This window comes from Trachypithecus francoisi, unplaced genomic scaffold (genome assembly GCF_009764315.1).
Source record: "Trachypithecus francoisi isolate TF-2019V2 unplaced genomic scaffold, Tfra_2.0 Lachesis_group0, whole genome shotgun sequence".
Lineage (NCBI taxonomy): Eukaryota > Metazoa > Chordata > Mammalia > Primates > Cercopithecidae > Trachypithecus > Trachypithecus francoisi.
Window position 1 is genome coordinate 137,540,692 of NW_022681453.1, and position 19,594 is coordinate 137,560,285.

At 44.0% G+C, this 19,594-nt stretch overlaps 1 protein-coding gene across 1 annotated transcript in view; it reads left to right on the plus strand.

Moving 5' to 3' along the window:
- MYRIP (myosin VIIA and Rab interacting protein) overlaps positions 1 to 19,594 on the plus strand; it is a 427,956-nt gene that overhangs the window by 347,053 nt on the left and 61,309 nt on the right. The window contains exons 9-10 of the mRNA XM_033212116.1: positions 5,372 to 5,525; positions 12,976 to 13,613. Coding sequence (XP_033068007.1) covers positions 5,372 to 5,525; positions 12,976 to 13,613 — 792 coding nt within the window. The remainder of the gene's footprint in view (positions 1 to 5,371; positions 5,526 to 12,975; positions 13,614 to 19,594) is intronic.

Sequence of the window (19,594 nt, forward strand, 5' to 3'; positions counted from 1 at the left end):
TTAGCTGGGTGTGGTGGTGGGCACCTGTAATCCCAGCTACTAGGGAGGCTGAGGTAGGAGAATTGCTTGAACCCAGGAGGCGGAGGTTGCGGTGAGCCAAGATCACACCATTGCACTGCAGTCTGGGCAACAAGAGCGAAACTCCATTTCAAAAAAAAAAAAAATTAGCTGGGCATCGCGGTGCATGCTTGGGGAAAATGAGGTGGCAGGATCCTTTGAGCCCAGGAAGTCAAGCCTGCAGTGAGCTATGATTGCACCACTGCACTCCAGCCTGGGCAACAGAGCAAGACCCTGTCTAAAAATATATATATATATATGCCTGGACACAAACCAATGGGCTGAGTTTCGGTTCTTGGGTACTTCAGAGAACATAGCTCTCCCACCTTTCCTCAAGCTGTTCTCACCCTGGACACTCATCTGCATCACCTGCCCAAGCCCTGCTTTAAGGGTCTTGATGCAAGGGGTCTGGGGTGGAGCCAGGGCTTCCATATTACCAGAAGCCCCTGAGTGACGCTGACAGGATGCCAGGCTTAAGGATGGTATCTTTACAATATCTTGAGACAGAATCCTGACCTACAGGCTGTGGAGGGCCCTAAACCTGTGGCCTCCTGATAGGGCCTCCCCTTTTTCAATTTTCTAAAGACCCAGACACCTTTGGCTTAAGAACTAACCATGAAGAATCCCCAAACCCCATCAGCACCACTGCTTAGGCTTGACTGCAAAACCCAAACGTAATTCTTCCCCATCCAGATGGGATTTCTCATCTATTCTCTTGGACTAAGGTTTGGTGTGAATGCTCCATTTTTAATTTCCTCCCTCATTGTGTGCTCTCTGCCAGTATGGGGGTCAGTGCGACCTGGCTTTCAAAACCTTAAGATGCAATATCCTAGAAGGCACCAGTGTGGGTGTTATAATTCATTTCATGCCTCTTTGGGTGCATGCAAATAAAAAGGCCTCTCTGTAGTAATATTGTGATCTTATTGTAATAATGATGATGACACCAGGGACCAGACACTTACTGTGTGCCCAGTGACTAAGATGAATCTCTGTCTGGCTTTCTCTGTTCTCCTGTCTTTTGTCCCTTCCTATTTTCTCAGCCTTTTCCCTTTGTCTCTGTCATTTCCTTCCTCACATTCCTTCTTTCTTTTGAATGGCCATAGTATAGGACTAAAGTACTTTTTATCATTGCTATAATTATCGGATTGAATTTAATACTTACATCTGACCCTAAAAACACAAAGCAAAGCCGTGTCTGTTATGTATAATATGACCACTCTTCTTGATTTGTCCTCAAATCTTTGATACTAAAAACATTCTCTCCCTGTTTTTTATTGTGGGCTCTTTGAGAGCAAAGACTATTTTAAAGCTGCGGTTGGTGCCACAGGGAGCCTGTCCCGTTGGTGATAATCATAGCAATCATAGCAACAATCTATGGTTCCAACAGATATAAGTAGAACACATTGCTGCTGCCCACACAGGAGATGCAGCTACTGCAAAGAATGGTGTACCAAAAGTAACTGATGATCACACTGGGTGTTTTGCCCAAAGCTTCGGGACTGGTTGGTTCAGATGGCAAGCCCTGCTGGGCTGGGGCGCATTAACCAGGAGTGCATTTTCCCAGGCTTGCAGCAAAGGCTGTCAGGCACACACCAAGAGAGCATGGAGGAGCACTGAATTGGAATCAGTCAGACCCGAGCTCAACCCTTGCCTTACCCTTGGCCATCCATATGCTTTGGGCAAGTTATTCAATCCTGACTCTGTTGACTCAATCAAGTTGAGTGAGAGAACGGTTACACAGGCTCAGTGGTAACACTTAATAAATGCTCTTATTTGGCTTTTATTGAATGCTTTCTCTGTGCTATGCATGATACTGATCCCTTAACATGAGGAAACTGAGGCTTAGAACAGTTAAAGTTTTCCAGGATCCCACATAGCAAGAGGAGGAGCTGGCATTTATCCACTACCTAATGTATTACCCATAAGTTAATGCCCAAGGAGTTAACAGGAAGGGCCTCTCTGAAAGCCCAAATTCTCAAGTTCATCAATGCAAGGGATTGCTGATGTGCTAACATTCCTGGATCCATGGACTCCCCCTATAGCTCCCTTGCACAGATGTTCAGACACTATAACTCAGACCAGTCCTTCCAGTCACCAGCCCTGCGTCTTCTGTGTACCCTAGAATAAGTAAGACAAGCAGAGGCTGTGGGTAGGAAAGAAAAGTGGGCACAGAGGGCTCAGCCAGGGTTATAAGCCAGTGTAATAAATAAATTACTCCTCTCTGGCTGAACTAGCTGGTGAGTAAAAGCATTGTTGTGGTGCCCTCTGCTGGGCATGTGTTGCTTGTAATGAATTTGTGGCCGAACCACACCTAGGTCTCAAAACTGTCTTTTCCACCCTGGCTGGAGACTGTAGGCCACCAGTGGCCTAGAATCTGTTGGAGACAGCTCTGTTGAGCCTTTTATGGTTGTCAGGGTGTAGTTTTTTTCTAGTGTGGAACAATGACTTGCCTGAAATAGACTATCTTTATAGCCTGGCATTCCCTACTCTCTGCTATTGGGACCAGAGAGGGACTTTTCATTTATTAGTCTTGGCTTTTGTAGGGAATGGGGGAGAATTTTTGTCCCATAAAAAAGGACCCCAGCCGCCACATATACACACAAGTCTGAGTCACTGCAAAATGAAATATTAAGTATTGTTTCCCCTTTTTAAACTTGTATTCAGTGATTTACAGTGAGAGGCTTGTAGATATTTTTTAAAGGCTAGATACAGTAAATGGCTTCTGTGAGGCTGTAATAATACTGCATCTGGCAACTAGACCGTCAGCTTCATAAGGGCCAGCACTGTGTCTTACAGCCTATAAATTCAGTCACAAACATGCAACCAAGGATCTCAAACAAAAGGCCATCCCTGCCCTCATGGAGTTCATTGTGTGTGGAAGACACAGCAAGTCAGTGCACAACTATAACGGTGTGGACAGAGCTGTGTAATCACACAGGAGGAGAAACACAGCCAATCCCAATGTACACCAGGGCCAAGGGTACGTCCCTCTTGATACATGGAAGTTTGCCATAGAACGATGTTTTCCTTCATTTTTAATAACTTCACTTGCCAGCTGACCATCATCCTCAATCTCTGTCCTCTCTGAAAGCTGCTCATTTCCTGTCAGATATTTAGCAAAGTCGCAGAATGGCTGTGAATTCCTAGCCCCATGAAAACCTTGGGTGTTGTCAAGCTGCATCATCCAAACTGCTCTGGACACTCGGGACAGGGTCAGTGCTTGCTATGCCCTCAGAATGAAAGAGATGACACTCAGCCAAAAGCCACTTCACTTGTGTGTTAGCTTGGCTCTCCTCCAAGTAAAACCTTGCTCTCCAGGATGTAAGTGTAGATGACAATGGGCTCCTTTTTATTTCTTTCTCTTACTCCCTAATTTTGTGTCAGACATTGGAAAAAAATTAGGCACTTTGAAAAACTCATTTTGTAACCATTCACTCGATAACAAACATTCACTGATTTCCAATTCTGTACCAGTTACTGTGCCAGAGGCTACAGATGTCACTGCTAAAAGAACATTACCCTCAGTTGCTCCACAGTCTAATGGGTGCCCCAGGCCAGAAGAGAGATGTCTGCAAGAGTGCAGTAAAACATAAGTATCGAAGAAGCCTATGACCCCCAGCCCAGCTTGGGGAAGGGGACAATTGGTAGATTTCCCACAGGCCATGGCCTGCTTGAACTGAGCCTTATTAACACACAGCGTCTTGAGGAATTGATAAGACAGGGAGAGCTCATCACCTCTGGGTTGTGTTAACCTATGACCATTGCATCGAAAGGCAGGTCTGGAGGCCCATCATGCTCTCGCCTCTATATTTGAAGGGATGGGAGCAGGCTGTAACACGTGGTTCATAGCTTAGAGGGTTCCATATTTGTTCTGTAAGCCCACCTTCCTCCTAGATCACCCCCAGGTCTCATGGGGGAAGTAGAGGTTTCCTACGACTCTTTCTGAATCAGAACTGGCCTGCATTGCCACTCTCCAACAGAGTGTACCAGATGCCCTGTATGTGAGGGGTCCTGGGTCATAGCCTGGCCTGCGATAATGGGGATGCTGGGTTTTGATCCTCATCTATCTCTGTGTCTTTCCTCAGACTGGTCCAGAGTCCTTAGGAGGCAAGGCCATTGAGTGCATCTTCCTCTTCCAACCTCTAATCTTAAAGCTCAGTGTTGTCACCCAAGTATCCTGTGCTCATTTTTGCCATATTTCTTTCTTTGCTATTCTCTCATACCTTTTTTTAAAGCTACCATTATCATACAGTTTACTGTGAGTGCAGGGCAAGATTAAGTTTCCACATCTCTCAAGGAATTAAGTCACTTGGCCACGGTAGTGTAGCCAAGGTGGTCACGGAGCCCAGGCACAGCTGACTCCTGGGTGCAGCTCCAAAGCACCCCATGGCCCTGCCCACAGCTCTTCTCTGAGAGAGCTTGCCTTTGTCTCCTAGTCTAGGTACCTGTGGGAGAGAGAAAGGTGAGGAAATGAGCACACTTTGCACTGGGACAGAAGGGATTAGGGGCTGCTGGTGCTGGTGTCAACCAGCAGGGGGAAGCCCACTGCAAAGGGGCCTGAGTTTCTGATCAGTACTTTGTTTAATACTGTAATCATAGATGCTTTCAGTGGCTTTATGAATATACCCTTTCCTTCCTAAGATTACCAATGTAAAAAGAGTAAAAAAACCAGTAAAATATCATTCCTTCATTAAATGGCAAAGGAAAACTTTAGTCTCGTTCTATTTGATAAAATTCTCTATACAACATATGAGCATTGCAATACAACATATATATATAATTCAATTTGAATTTGTTCCTGTCAGTCACTTGAATTTCCATTTCTGCCACTTATCTTAGGTTAGAGTTTTTTTCCTTCCTTTAATTTAGGAGCTACATGGGAATATGTTGTAATAGTCCTGTGCTGTGGATGGATCATACCTTGCTCTGGGATCTCTTCAGGTTTGGAGATCTTTGAGGAGAAGATGCTTTCCATTTTGCACACTCGAGAGCAACTCATCCTGCACAGTTGGCCCTGAGAAATATTGGCTGCAAGAGTGGTGGATAAGAAAGAGCCGTATGAGAGCTGGCCCCATAAAATTCCACTACATCTCATTCTTTCTACTAGGCCTGGCTGACTTGCAAGGGAATAAACATTTGTACCATTACCTGGCATTATATACTGATCTGCAGCTTTTAAGGCTCACATGAAAAGAGCCATTACCGTTAAACATGTTTTCTCCATGCTGTACAATGTCTGCCCCCAAAAAGTGAAGGCATACCTCCCAGGCATTGTACTTATGAGCTCATCCCTTCCCCTCTTTTCTTTCCACAGCGGTCCCAGTCTGCCTTCTCAATCACTGGGGAAGAAGCCCTGAAGACCCCTCCAGCAGAGGCTGCATCGAGGCAGCCAAGGGACCAAGGCCAGCACCCAAGAGCAGAGTCTGCTCTGCCCAGCTGGAAGAGCGTGGACAGGCTGGATGAAACAAGTAACTGTTTTAAGCAGCATCTAGTTGGTCTGTGGGTTTCAAAAGTGTGGTTTGGAGGCTTCTCAGCTATTGCATGGCCACCCAGCTCCTCTTCCCATAAGTCTGAACTGATGTGTGTCCCTCTGGGCCACCAAGTCACGAGGCCTCCAGCACAACGCACAATATATAATGTGGTCATGTTTTCCACTCAGGCAGTTTTCCTAGCTGTTCTGGCAGGATGAAGGCTCTCAGGGTGTCACCATATTCTATGCTCTGTGCTGAGACTTGTGGGATGCCGGGCGGGGGACGGTGGGGAGGCTCCTGGACGAGTGTGTTCACATCACTCCACTGCACACCCACTTCAGCTACCTGTTCTATGTGGACTAGGAGAATGTGTCTTACATAGGCCAGGAACATTAAACTAACCGCTCATGGCATTTCCACTTTCAAAGGGATTTGGCTCCCACCAAATTTGGGTCTGTAGGTCTGGTTTTAAGGATGTCCTTTCTGAAACTGGATACATTAGTTAGGGTAGCATATGCCACTATAACAAGTAAACTGAATATCTAAGCGGCTTAATGCAATCATTTTCTTTTTCATCACACAACAGTGCAGTACAAGTAACCCTGGCCTGTGGGAAGCCTTCAGAGGCCAAAGTACAAGGTTCCCACCTTGTGACTCTATCATCCTCCAGGGCCTCTGAGTCTTTTATGGGCTCATCCACATTCAGACAGCAGATGGAGGAAGGGTGAATGGAGAAGGCAGGGGCCTGCTTCTTAACCATCTCAGCAGGGAGAGCTTACACCACTTTCACTCCCAAACTGTGGACAGGAACTGGTCGCATGGCCCCACCTCAATGCAGGAGGCCCTGAAAAATGGCATCCTGGCCAGGCAGATGCATACCAGTAACATGGCTGGGTCATGAAAGAGTCTTTGGTGGGCAGCTGTCTATCCCTGCCTGAGGAACGTCCTGAGGACGGCATTGCTATTTGCTTGCGCCTCTGCTCTTCCTGCTTCCTCCCCCTAGAATGTCCTGCCTCTACATGGGGCAAGTCAGCTTGCCTCTTTAGAGACTCTTCAACATGTATGGCACGTGGTCCTTTGTAAAGCTGTTGAGTCATGTAATCCCTCAAAATGAAGGGGCTCAAATGAACTGAGTCATTTTCCTAAAGTCTCATATCAGAAGTCTTTAAGGTGCTTGGCCCCATCACTGTGGGTGATGGCCGAGGGCCATGAAGTCCCTGTGCTGAGGGGGTCTCCTGGTCTACATGAATGTCAGACTAAATCTTCCCCCCACCCCTGCACAGGTCTACTCCTCTCTTCCTATTTCCTGCATACACACACTGTGTTGGGAGGCCAGGCATATTTGTCTTCACATGAAGAAACCATTAACAGTATTCTCATCCCATGTCCTGTTAGACTTAGACCCCTTTCCTGAACAATGAAAACAACAAAAAAGATTAACAGCACCATAGCCATCCTAGTAATAAACTTTTAAAGATTGTGCTGTTATTTCTACTCTAAAAGGGAAAAGATTTAACCAACGACTGTAGAAACAAAATCCATTATTATCACAGGACAAAGAATCAGAAAACATTAAATATTTTTAACTGTCATTCTAAAGATTTACCAGAAGAGATTATTTTTATATTGACCTTTTAGTACCTATCAGGGGAAACTGCAGTGCCATGACATTGCAGAAATTCTGCAGCAGATGATCGTTTCTTTACTTAGGTATATGGTGTTCATTTTTGCTTTTTAAGTGCATTTTTCTTTTCTAGATATGCCTTTCTTTCCTCCCTCTGCCCTCTCAGTGTCTTCATATTCATTCATTCATATTCTCACTCTCTCTCTTCTTCCTCATTTTCTCACTTCTCTCTCCTTCTCTATGGATTGCAAATGCACACAGAAAAGGGACTGTTAGATTCCACAGTGAGAATACCACATAATAGAACTTCAATGCACAATATCTAGCTTCCTAAAATCACTTTAAAACATACAGAGTCCATATGTAGGCACTATTTTATTTTTTCCTCCAACAGCATTACTAGACACTGTCATTATTTTGTTTTGCGGATAAGAACATTGATGGACAGGGAAGTTAAGTGACTTGTTCAAGACCCCACAGCCAACGTAGGCAGAGCTGGTCCTCAAATCCAAACATCATGACTCCAATTTGCAGGCTTTCAACTACTGCATTATAAGTGTCTCTCTACTATAAAAACAAACAAACAAAAAACATCATTTCAAAATTCAGACTTGCAAAGTGATAAATGTGTAGGATATTATAAAAACAACTACAAGATGCTCTGTTTCACAAAATAGTTTCCAACTGGATTATAAGCATTCATAATAAATTTGCAAAGGAATTTTGTTTTCAAAACATGATTTTGGACATAATTTTCTGTAAAATTAGGCACCCATAGGTCACTTTTCAATTGTGTATAAACAGAAAACTTAGTTCCACAACATCACACACCCAAAAAAATATTTCACATTCTGCTCAAAAATCTAGACATCTCTCAGGATAAAGATTTAAAATTTTTTAAAAAGGACTTGGGTGGAAAACTTCTGGTTTTCTGAGGGATTTTTAGTCCTTGACATGCTAAACTGTCCATGCCAGCCTCAGAGGTCTTGAGGGATGTCTGAAATGTTTAGCAGGAAGCACATTATTCCTACAGGCATTGCTCAGTCTCAGTTGGGCAGAAACATCCAATGGAGGAGTTCTGGAGGTAGAGGTCATCTTAGAAGGTGAATGCCCACTCAGCTATATTTAGCAGTTGTGTTTATGCCTCAGGAGGAGGGTTGATTCAGATTCCTGTTAGTGCCCAGTTGGGGTCAGTCTTAGGGACACTGTGGTTTGGGTAAACCACAGTAACTCTGCTTTCAATCTTGGCAGTGCTTATAGCAGTTAATGGGTTTCCCCCAAATGCATTTTCACTTTATAAACCTTGACTGGGCATCTACTGTATATGCTGTGTGTGCTCAGTGTTGGGGAAATAAAGATCGGGGAATTGTCACTGCTCTGGGATCACTCACTGAGAGTTAGTTGTCTGCACAATAATGGAAGAGCAGGAATTTGGAGAAAGAGGAAGCGGGAGCAGGATCCCCGAGGGGTGTTCCTGATGGACCGAGAGACTGGGATATCGGAGTGCAGGTGCAGCTTTGATGATGCTGCTCAAAAACCACCAAAGTTTTCACATGGTTGGGTATTCAGGGAGCCGTCTGTGTTTTTGCTAAGAAGTAAAATTTGCTGAGGTAAAAGTTGGTCAACTTCTAGCTTCCACTGAGGCATGAGGCAACCTGGGGTTATAAAAAAGCAGGAGAAGGGGAGTTGGCAATGGGCCGAATGCCATCTCACCATGTCGTGGGTATGGTATTGGAGCCCAGGGACCACATTTACAGTATGGTCAACCCTAGAGCCAACCCTGAGTGGCACCATCAAGGGTCTCCTTCTTTGGATTCCTCCCAGGGCCCCAGGAGAAGCTGTAGACAGCCGGGTTCATTGAGAGCTGCTCAATGAGCCCCATCGCCCCTGCATCCTTTGGTGCCTGTGTTCATTAACAAGTAGTCTTCATGTGCCCAGGATGGGACCCAATGTTGGCCAGGGGCTGGGAGCATAGCAGTGAAGAAGACGTGGCTCTGTCCTTAAGGAGCTCACGATCAGGATTGAGGGGTGGGGTAGACAACCAAGAAAATAAACTATAATATAGTTTGAGTGTTAAGAAATGAAAGCTTTTTGGCAAAGCTCAGAGAACAGAATAGACAGCTCCTCAAGGAAGGAAGGCCAAGCATATGCAATTGAGGAGTGATGTATAAGTCAAGTCGTGAAAGATGGTCCAGAGAGCAGCCTCAGTGACAGATTAGAAGGCCCAGAGAACTTTTCCTTTCTGCTTAGAGTGAGTGCTCCACAGCCATGCTCAGAGTCCACTTTGCATCATGTGGGTGTCTTGGTCTGACTCCCACCAGAAGCAGACCCTAATATGAGAATCTGAAGACCTATAGTTTATTTGTGAGGTGAGCCCAGAAAACACACAGGGAGGGGAGTAGGAATGTGAAACAAGGAAAGAAAATCAGGCAATAAAACGACTTGTTACTGAGCAGATGGCCACTGTGGGTGGCTGGAGCTTGACCCCACTGGGGACTCTGGGAGCCAATGTAGAAGACTCACCTGCTTGGCAAGCAAGAGAGCTGAGATACTTAGCCACCAGCTCCCCTACTCATTGGTTGAGGGCTGCTCCCAGGAGGTGATGAATCCTGGGTACTTCCACCCTGCCCCTGGGGCAAGCAACACAGGCTCTAGTAGCCAGAGCAAGCCTCAAGTGAAGACTTGCAAGTGCTGGCAATTGGAAGTCCAGCTGGCATACACTGAAGTGGTGAGGGCCAAGGTTTGGGGTAGGGCACCCACAGAGCCTGCTACAGGAAAAATCAATATAACTACTTACTAGCCATGCATAGCTTCACTGAGAGCCTGAGCATTCCTGAGAAACCCTTACCACCTGACTGACAATCCCCGGACACAGCATTAGAAGAATGTCAGCAAAAGAGAAATACTTTTCTCAAAAGACCTGCTACTACCACCACCACAAGTAGAGCCCAATAATAAATGGTAATAACAACCCTAGTGAGCCACTCTTCTGAATAATTCCACTGTCAATGAAAATAATGTTGTTGTATAGATATTAATGTGTAATACTGAATAGTGACTATCAGATACATATCTCTTTTCTGTATACATACATATGGAGTGCATGGGTGTTAATTCATAACCAGGTGTTAAGTACTACTGCTAAATCGGATTCAACAGATATAAGCTAAAAATAGCTCAGGGCCTTAAGTATAGCAGGCACTAGGACTGATGCTTTACATGCATTGTCTCATAATAATTCTAGTAATAGCCAAAGGTGGGTCACACTGACCCCACTTTGGGCAAGGAAGTAGGCCCAGAAATGTTCTCTAACCAAGGTCACCTGCTAGTAATTCAGTAGCTGGGGATCAGCCCTGCATCTGCTTGAATCCAAAGCTCTTGTTCTTTGCCCTACACTAAAGCAGCCTCCTTCATTTATAGACAAGGGTAAAGGAGCCATCAGGAATTAATCTCTCTGAGCAGGCATGTGTAACACACTCACGAGCATCCCCTTGTGCAGTCCTCTGACAACCCAGAGAGGTGTTAGCTAAGCCCTTTTCACCAGTCAGAGAACCGAGGCACAGAGGATCACACAGCTGCCAGGTGGCTGAGTGGGGCTTCCTCCTGGACCACTGGCTTCGAGGCCACTGGTCTTTCCACTGCCCAAACTGACTCTGGGACAGAGAAGGCTAGGCTTCTTCTAAGGATAAAGCGATGCCTGAGATCCAGGCCCTGCCTCAGGGACTTTGTCCTCACGCTCAGCAGGTGTGTGACAGCTAGAACACATGGAAGAACGTGCAATGAGCCAGCCAGGTCCCACACCAGGAGAGCTCAGAGAAGAGAGGCCAAGTCCAGCAGGGAGATGAGAATGCCCTTCAGGAAAAGGCCGTTCCCACCAGTGGGATGAGGTGTTGTAGGGTCACTAGGGCTTTACTACATGGAAATGGTGGAGAGGGACACTGAAGGCAGGAGCGGCAGGAGAAAGGCCCGTGCGTGGTCTCAGGCTTCTTGGAGAACCCTACTTGTATCAGCCCACTGACAGGGTCCAGCATCCTCCTCGTCAAAGAAAGCTCCACTTCCTGACTCTCAAAATAAAAAGAACTCAGTGTCCTGCCGGTCTGAGCTGCAGTCAGGCAGTGGAAGTGGAACTGGGTCGCTGTCGAAAACATATGTTCTACCAACATCTGAATTCCCCTAAGGCTGTGGTTCTGTAACAGGCTTAGCAGGTACAATGATCTGTGGGCAGCACTGTGAAATACTGATAACTTTCATTTTATTATGTGGAGCAGTAGCAGTTTAACTGGTAGAAAACCTATGTGTTTTAAGTAGCATAAAGTAAGACCCTGCCTCAGAGTTCTACTACATCAGGGCTGTGGCTGCTGCAGGCCTTAAGCCCCGAAGCAGATGTCCACACACAAGTTGGGGAATGGTTTCTTCAAAGCCCTGGGGTCCTCATCACTTCCCACAGATATCCCTGCAACAGTCCTGGTTTAAAAAAAAAAAAAAAAAGTAGGCACTGTGACTCACGCCTGTAATCCCAGCACTTTGGGAGGCTGAGGCAGGTGGATCACCTGAGGTCAGGAGTTCAAGACCAGCCTGACCAACATGGCAAAACCCCATCTCTACTAAAAATACAAAAGTAGCCAGGCATGGTGGTGTGTGCCTGTAATCCCAGCTACTCAGGAGGCTGAGGCAGGAGAATCGCTTGAACTTGGGAGGCAGAGGTTGCAGTGAGCCGAGATTGTGCCGTTGCACTGCAGCCTGGGCAACAAGAGTGAAACTCTGTCTCAAAAAAAAAAAAAATGGCAGCTCCTGCTGGCAACTGCTGTGCCTGAGGCCTCAGTCCTGGGCCAAGTACCCATAGTCAAAGGAGCAGCATGTCACCTTATTCCCACCCCACAGACACATGGGAAGAAAGCATTTTCCTGTTCGCCTTAAACAAGACAAAACAACTTTTACCAATCCACCCCCAGCATGCAGATCAATCCTTGGGACCATGTTCTGGGCAGATCTGAGCCCAGTTTAGACCACTCCAGTCCATAGTCACAGCCTGAGAGTTGCTCCAGCTGCCCTTGCATGGTGCTTTACAGCTGGCCAGGGGCTTCCGAGGCACAGTCTGTAGCCCAGAGCTGCCTTGGAGTCAGGTAGAGGATGCACCTCATCCTCACTCTACAAGTTAGCAGCTCTGTGACCTTTAACAAGTTACTTAACTTCCCTCGTCTTCGTTTCCTCATCTGTAAAATGAGATTGGAAATACCAAAGTTTTTTTGGCCTCAAGTCCTTTCCAGAGTGAGGCATGTTCCCTGAGTTAAAAATAGACCTACGTGCCTGTCTCAGGAACCTGTTATGAAGTAGGATCTATAAAAGAGCCAAGAGAAGATGCGTTAACCTCTGAGGTATGCCAGGGCAGGTAGTGGAATTGTTTCCCATCAGTGAGGGGAAACTAAGGATCCAAGAGACAAAATTGCAGCCCAAGGTCAAAGAGCCAGAAGCTGGTACTGCCAACTGCAGCCCTCTCCCCTCCCCTTCCAAACAAGCCTGGGGCAGGAGTGTGGCAGTGCTAAGGAAACTGAGGTGGCGTCAACCCAGGTAGACTGAAATAGGAGCCAGATCTCCAAGTTTCTCTCCATCTGTGAAGCACTGGGACCCTTTGAGCTTTCAGGGGATTCCTCGGGGAACTTTGAACTCTGCCCACCAATTGGGTTTGCCCTCCTGGGCTTCTTAAAGGCAACTGCTCTCCAACACCCCGACAAGCCACTCTTGGGGAGGTAACAAGTGGCAACCTCATCTTGCATTAAAGTGATAACAGCCCCTCTCTGCTTTCTCTATCTTCTCCATCCACAGACCTGGCCCCAGTTTTGCAGAGCCCCGACGGGAACTGGGTGGCCCTGAAGGACGGTGCTCCGCCCCCTACCCGACTACTGGCCAAACCTAAGAGCGGGACATTTCAGGCCCTGGAGGTGGCCTCCAGTGTGGCATCTGCCTACGATGAGATGGGCTCCGATAGCGAGGAAGACTTTGACTGGAGTGAGGCCTTGAGCAAGCTGTGTCCCAGGTCCCGGGGCCTGCCCAGGAACCCCCAGCCTCAGCCCACACAGGCCCAGAGCGCTGACCAAGGCCCCATAGCTGCCTCCCCATCCTCCGCAATCTCCCCCAACCCTGAGGCCATGTGCTCTGACTCGGAGACTTCCTCCGCGGGCTCTTCCCGAGAAGTTGGGCACCAGGCCAGGCTGTCCTGGTTGCAGAGGAAGGCCCCCAGGAACCCTGCAGCCGAGAAGATACGCCTGCAGGGAGAACTGGATGTGAACTTCAACCCCCAGGTGACCAGCAGGGAGACCTCAGACAGCAGCGAGCCGGAGGAGGCCCCCCACACCACAGACCGGCGGGCCAGGAGGTGGAGAAGAGCCCGACTGGGCTCAGAAGAGCCAAGCAAAGAACCATCTTCCCCCGGCGCCCAGCTCCAGGATCTGGACACACGTCAGGTAATGGAAGTGCACACGTGCAAATGCACACACACTCTCTTAGGTAAGATGTGCCCTCCTCCAAGCACAAGTGGCATAGAGTCCTGGGTTTGGAATCCACAGACCCAGATTCTCATCTTGGTTTTGCTGCTAAGTAGTTGAATGACTCTAGACAGGTCGCATCAACTCTTTGGGACTCCATGTCCTCTTTGGAGATGATGACCTAGAATTCAAAGTGTGGTTTGTGAAGTGTGGCCCCCAGACCAGCAGCATCAGCACCACCAGGGAACTCATTAGAAATCTGCCGAATTGGAGATTCTGGGCATGGGACCCAGCCGTGTCTGTTATAACAAGCACTCCTGGCGATTCCACTGTGCACTCAAGTTTGAGGGCCACTGGCCTTGGGTTTAGGGTTGAGGGATCTAGAGTCAGACTGCCTGGGTTCGGATCCAACTGTGCGGCCTTGGACAAGGCATCTCTCTAGTTCTCAGTTTCCTCATCTGTAAAATGAAGATGATATTAGAACCCACCTCAAAGGTTGTTCATGACAAGTGAAAGAGATGTTTATAAAGAGCTAAGCTCTGTCTGAGATTGACACTAGGGCTCAGTAAACATTATTTCAATATTCTGTGACTCTTTAGTCCACATGAGACCCCTTCTCCGGATCCTCGGTGGTTCTTCCCACATGGTTTAGTTCAAGAAAAATGTGATTAAAGCCATGAATTTCCTCCCTTTAAAAATGCACTTGTATAGACACACACACTCACACATGCACAAATGGTCTTGCTTACAATTTCAGATAATTCCTGGGCTCCCAACCAGACTAACTTTACATTCTCTACACCCTGCTCATTCCCAGCCTTGTGCCTTTGATTGTGCTATGCTCTCGCCCTTGCCCCCACCTCTTCTGGTGAAGACCTGCACATCACTGTCAACCCAATACCAAACCTTGTGGAGCCTAGCTGCCATGCCCTATACTCTTAGTTTGGCCAGAAACAGTCCCCTGTGGCTGCAGGCAACTCATGCAGGTCCAAAGATATGGTCCAAGATTTCACCAGTGTCTTCTACAAGATCTTCTATGAATGCCTCAGCCACATCCCTGGTCCTGAGGCCCCCATAAAGACAATTGAGGACTCAGGTCCTCAAGCCATAGAATTGGTGTCAGCCCTGATTGACCTGCTAACATATTGCCTAGAAAAGGTCTTTTATTTAGTCCAAGCACCCATTTTCTCCTCCGTAAAACAGAAGATCATTAAAAATCTGTCTCATGGGATTGTTATGATCATAAAATAAAAGTAAAAAGTTTGGTTCAAATGTAAATCATTATTATCTAGCTCAAGTAGAGACTGTTATCCAGAAACATGGAATGACTTTGCCTCAAGGGATAGTCTTGAGAGTTTGTCTGCATGATTCACTTGCAGGTGTAAAATGTCACATCTCCACCTCAATTCGCTTTCTATTTATTCTGAAGTGGCTTGAAATTTGTCTTCTATTGCTAATCTTTGCAAGGCATTGATAGAGAAGAGGCACTGCCTCTGCCTCCCGGCGAGTGACCTTGAGCTAGTGGCAGTACCCACTCTTCTCCACTAGGTGGGGATGGTGCTGCACTTCCAGAGACATCAAAACTCTGATAGGTTTTTTTGGTTAATAATAATAATAATTATTATTATTATTTTTAATGTAGGGTCTCACTGTATTGCCTCATGATTCTACATAGTAGCCTGTATAGAAAATGGGGAATAAGCTCCTCCCTGGGAGGGGCCTGTAGTATGGTAATGGGAAAGTTCACCAAGCTCATCTCCAACTCAGGCATCTCTGGGATCCAGCCAGTTTTTGTTTTTCCTGGACTGAGCTTTTTCCCAGAACTTTTTGAAACAATAAGAACTAAAGGTGCAACAGTAACATGTGGGTCTTTAATTTTAAAATAGACTTGCCAAATTAAGCTCCCAAAACTTCATAGCAATTTGCATAGCCATAACAGTGTGTGAGTATGTTCTCTCATGTTGTCAACAATAGTGTTGTCAGTCTGCTAAATTTTTGCCAATTTTATGTGAAAAAAAAAATTCCCTTTGGCTAACATTTTCATAATTACTACTGCAATTGAGCAATTTTTCCTGTGTTTAAAGCTGTTTGCACTTTTCTTCTTTCGTCCATCCCACTAGCCTTGATAAGCAATTTACATTTATATTTTTATCTGTTATTTTATTGGACTATTTGTCTTTTTCTTACTGATTTTTAGGAATTAGTTTTATTTTCTAACTGTATAATAGATTTTAGTTCTTTGATGGTTACACGTGAAACTATTCTCTCCTTGTCTGTCACTTTTGCCTTAAGTATATTTTACATACAAAAATTTTTGTTCATAATAATTTATCAGTTATTTTTGGTTATTATCAGTTATTTCCTTTATTATTTTTGTATTTGGTGCCTTAAGGTCTTAAATTTGCAAGGTTATAAGGATTTTTTTCCAATTTTTTCCTAATCCTTTTAGTTTTGTATTTTCAGTTTAGCCCTTTAGGCCATCTGTACTTTATCCTTCTGGGTGGTATGTCATAAGATCTAAACTTCAAATTAAGCATTTATCACAAAATTATTATTAAATAGTCTATCATCCTCTGGTTTCAGATGCCCCTTTAGTATATTTTAACCTTTTATTTCTATAAACCTGTTTTATTTTTTACTATTTTGTTCCATTGATCTAGAAGCCCTATTCCTTTACAAATACTATTTTATTTTAATTATAATAAATTTATAATATATAATGCTATCTGTTGGATGGTCTTCTCTTCACCGTGTGGATTTTTAGAAAATGATATCATTTTCTAAAAGCATTTGGGCTTTTCTCAGTCCTTCACTTAAATGATTTGTTAAAATCTGCTCAAGTTGCAAAAAAGTCTTTTTTAAAAAGTTTTGATTGGAATTACATTAAATGTATGTATCTACTTCAGAATAATTGATATCTCTGTAATATTAAGCCTTTCCTATCAAGAATGTAGTACTTATTCCCATTTATTTACTTTACAGTGAAGTTTTATAGATTTTTTTCAAAGCTCTCATACGTTTCTTGTCAAGTAATTTTTAATTACCTTATACATTGTGTTGATATTGTAAATGAGATTTATTACATGTTCTAATTGCTTCTTATTGCTTCTGATTGCTTCAAACTGTATACAAACTGTTAATTTCATGTTTACATTTTATAACTTAGTTCCCTAACGGATTCTCTTCTCAGTTCTGGTAGTCCTTTGGGTGATCATCTTAGCTAGTCCAGATAGATAATCATATTGTCAACAAGTAATGACACTTATCTTTTCCTTTTTGTCATGTATACTTATGTCTCTTTCTTGTTTTATTGCATTGGTGACAACTTATGCTACACTGAGACATAGTAATGACATCTGGCACCGTGCCTTTGTCTTGCTGCTACCCTTAGTGACCTGCTTCCGGTGTTTCACTATTAAGTGTCATGCTTGCTCTAAGTTTATTAGGTACTATCAAAATGAGAAATTATCTATTCCTAACTTACTAAACAATTTAAATCAGGAATGGGACTGCTTTTTGGCAGTAGATGATCATAGACTTTTTCTTTTTTATTTTTATTACATTTTATTTTATTTTTGAGACAGTGTTTTGCCCTGTCACCCATGCTGGAGTGCAGTGGCACAACAGCTCACTGCAACCTTGACCTTCTGTGCTCAAGAGATCCTCCAGCCTCAGCCTCCCAAGTAGCTGGGACTATAGGAGTTCATCACCATGCCCAGCTAAAATTTCTTTTTATTTTTCTATAGAAACGGGGTCTTGCCATGTTGCCCAGGCTGGTCTTAAACTCCTGAGCTTAAGCAATCCTCCCACCTCAGCCTCCCAAAGTGCTGGGATTACAGGCATGAGCCACTGTGCCTGGCCAGCTTTTTCTTCTATAATCTGTTAATGTTGTAAATCACATTAATAGATTTATCAATTTTGTATCATCTTTTCATTTGTTGCATAAATTTTACTTGATTATGATTTTTTTAATAAAAACCAGATTCCATTTGCTGGTTTCCATTTTGATGCTATCTCGTTCAGTTTGGTATCAGGTTATACTAATAACATGGCAGGGATTCTCTATTTTATCTTATTTTTAGAACACTTTATATGACATAATAATTTTCTGAAAGTTTGGGAGAATTCACCTTTTAAGCTATCTAGGCCTGCTGCATCTTTATAGGGGCAGATCTTTTACTTTCTTTATAGATTTCTTCTTTGGTTGTTAAACCATTTAGATTTTGTAACTCTTCTTAAATCCACTTTAGTAATTTACATTTTCATAGGCAATCATCTATTTAATCTAGATTTTCAAATGTATTGATACAATATATATCTAATATTCTCATCATGTTTTTTAAAAAATTTCTCTGCACTGTAGTTAGGCATCCTCTGGTTTATAGATTTTTTTCTCTCTCTTGCTCTCATTCTCATTCTCTATCATTCCCTCTTTTCTTACTTGAACTTATCAGTCTCATTTTTTTACTGGTGTTTTTGAAGAACCAGCTGTTACTTTCATTCATTAATCCCAGGGATTTTTTATTTTTCTTCCTAGTCCATTAATTTCTACTTTTATATTTATTAATATATAACATATTCATAATATATATAATAAAATATAAAAATATACTTTTATATTTATTAATGTCTTCTTTTTACTTTCTTGTCTTCACATGTTTTTCTATATATTCTGATTTATATAGAAATATATATATTTCCAATATAGCTCATGAATTTTCCCTCAAATTCAGTTTTGTTTCCACCCCACTAGCTTTGATATGCAATGTGCCCATTGTCAAACTTTTCCAAGTAATTGATCATTTTCAATGTAATTCTCCTTTTAATCAAATTAAGTCAGTGAGATAGATAACACTTTGATTTGTTTTTGCATTTTGTTTTGGTTTTGTCACTAATTTTTAGTATGCATTATGAATAAGGAATATGGCTTACATAATTGCTAATGTTGGGAATTTGTTGAGACTGCATTTATGATGTAATAAATGGCCAGTTTTTGTGAATGTTTTATGTGTGTCTGGAAGGAACACATGTTCTGTTTTTTGGAGACAAAACTGCATGTGTATGTATGCATTGTTCTGGGCATTAACAAGACAAGGTCCTGTCTCTTGAAGCTCACGTTCATTTCCCTTCATTTCTCTAATTTCCCATGACTGTTGTCTTCATTGTTCTGTAGTTTTCTTAATTCCTGTCTTTTTAGAGGCTTGTGAAGGACTCATGTTAGGAGACGCAAAAGTACATCTGTCATCTCACTCCCTGCTAGATGCTTCACCTCATGGGCCAGGATTAGCAGATGAAGCCAGCTGAAAGCAGGAGTCCTTTCTCGCATTCTCTACCTTATCCCTGGCCTCACTCACTTGACACATACCTTTGCACACTGAGCCTCTATGCCAGGGTTCCCCAACCTTTTTGGCACCAACAGTTTTGTGGATGACAGTTTTTCTATGGATTCTGGCAGGTTGCGGGAGGTGAGGGATGGTTTCGGGATGAAACTGTTCCACCTCAGATTATCAGGCATTAGTTGGATTCTCATAACGAGCGCACAACTCTCGTCCCTCACATGTGCAGTTCACAATAGAGTTTGCACTACTCTGAGAATCTAATGCCACCCCTGATCTGACAGGAGGCAGAACTCAAGTGGTAATGCTGGCTCAGCTGCTGCCTACCTCTTGCTATGCAGCCTGGTTCCTAATAGGCCAATGGCCAGTACCAGTACCCTTGGGTTGGGGACCCCTGCTCTATGCAATCCAGAACATAAACTGCTGAACACACTCTTCTATCCTCCTAAACCCAACCCCCTGATGGACATAGATGGACTAAATCTCTTTTGAATATTAATTCTGCTGTTGCAGAATTAATGCAAGTGTAATTCTGTAAGTCTAGACTTCAAATGCAAGTCTATGTCTGCTTCTGTGTTTTCAGTTTTTCTGCAGTCTTTTGTCTTCCCATTTCACCTTATCCTG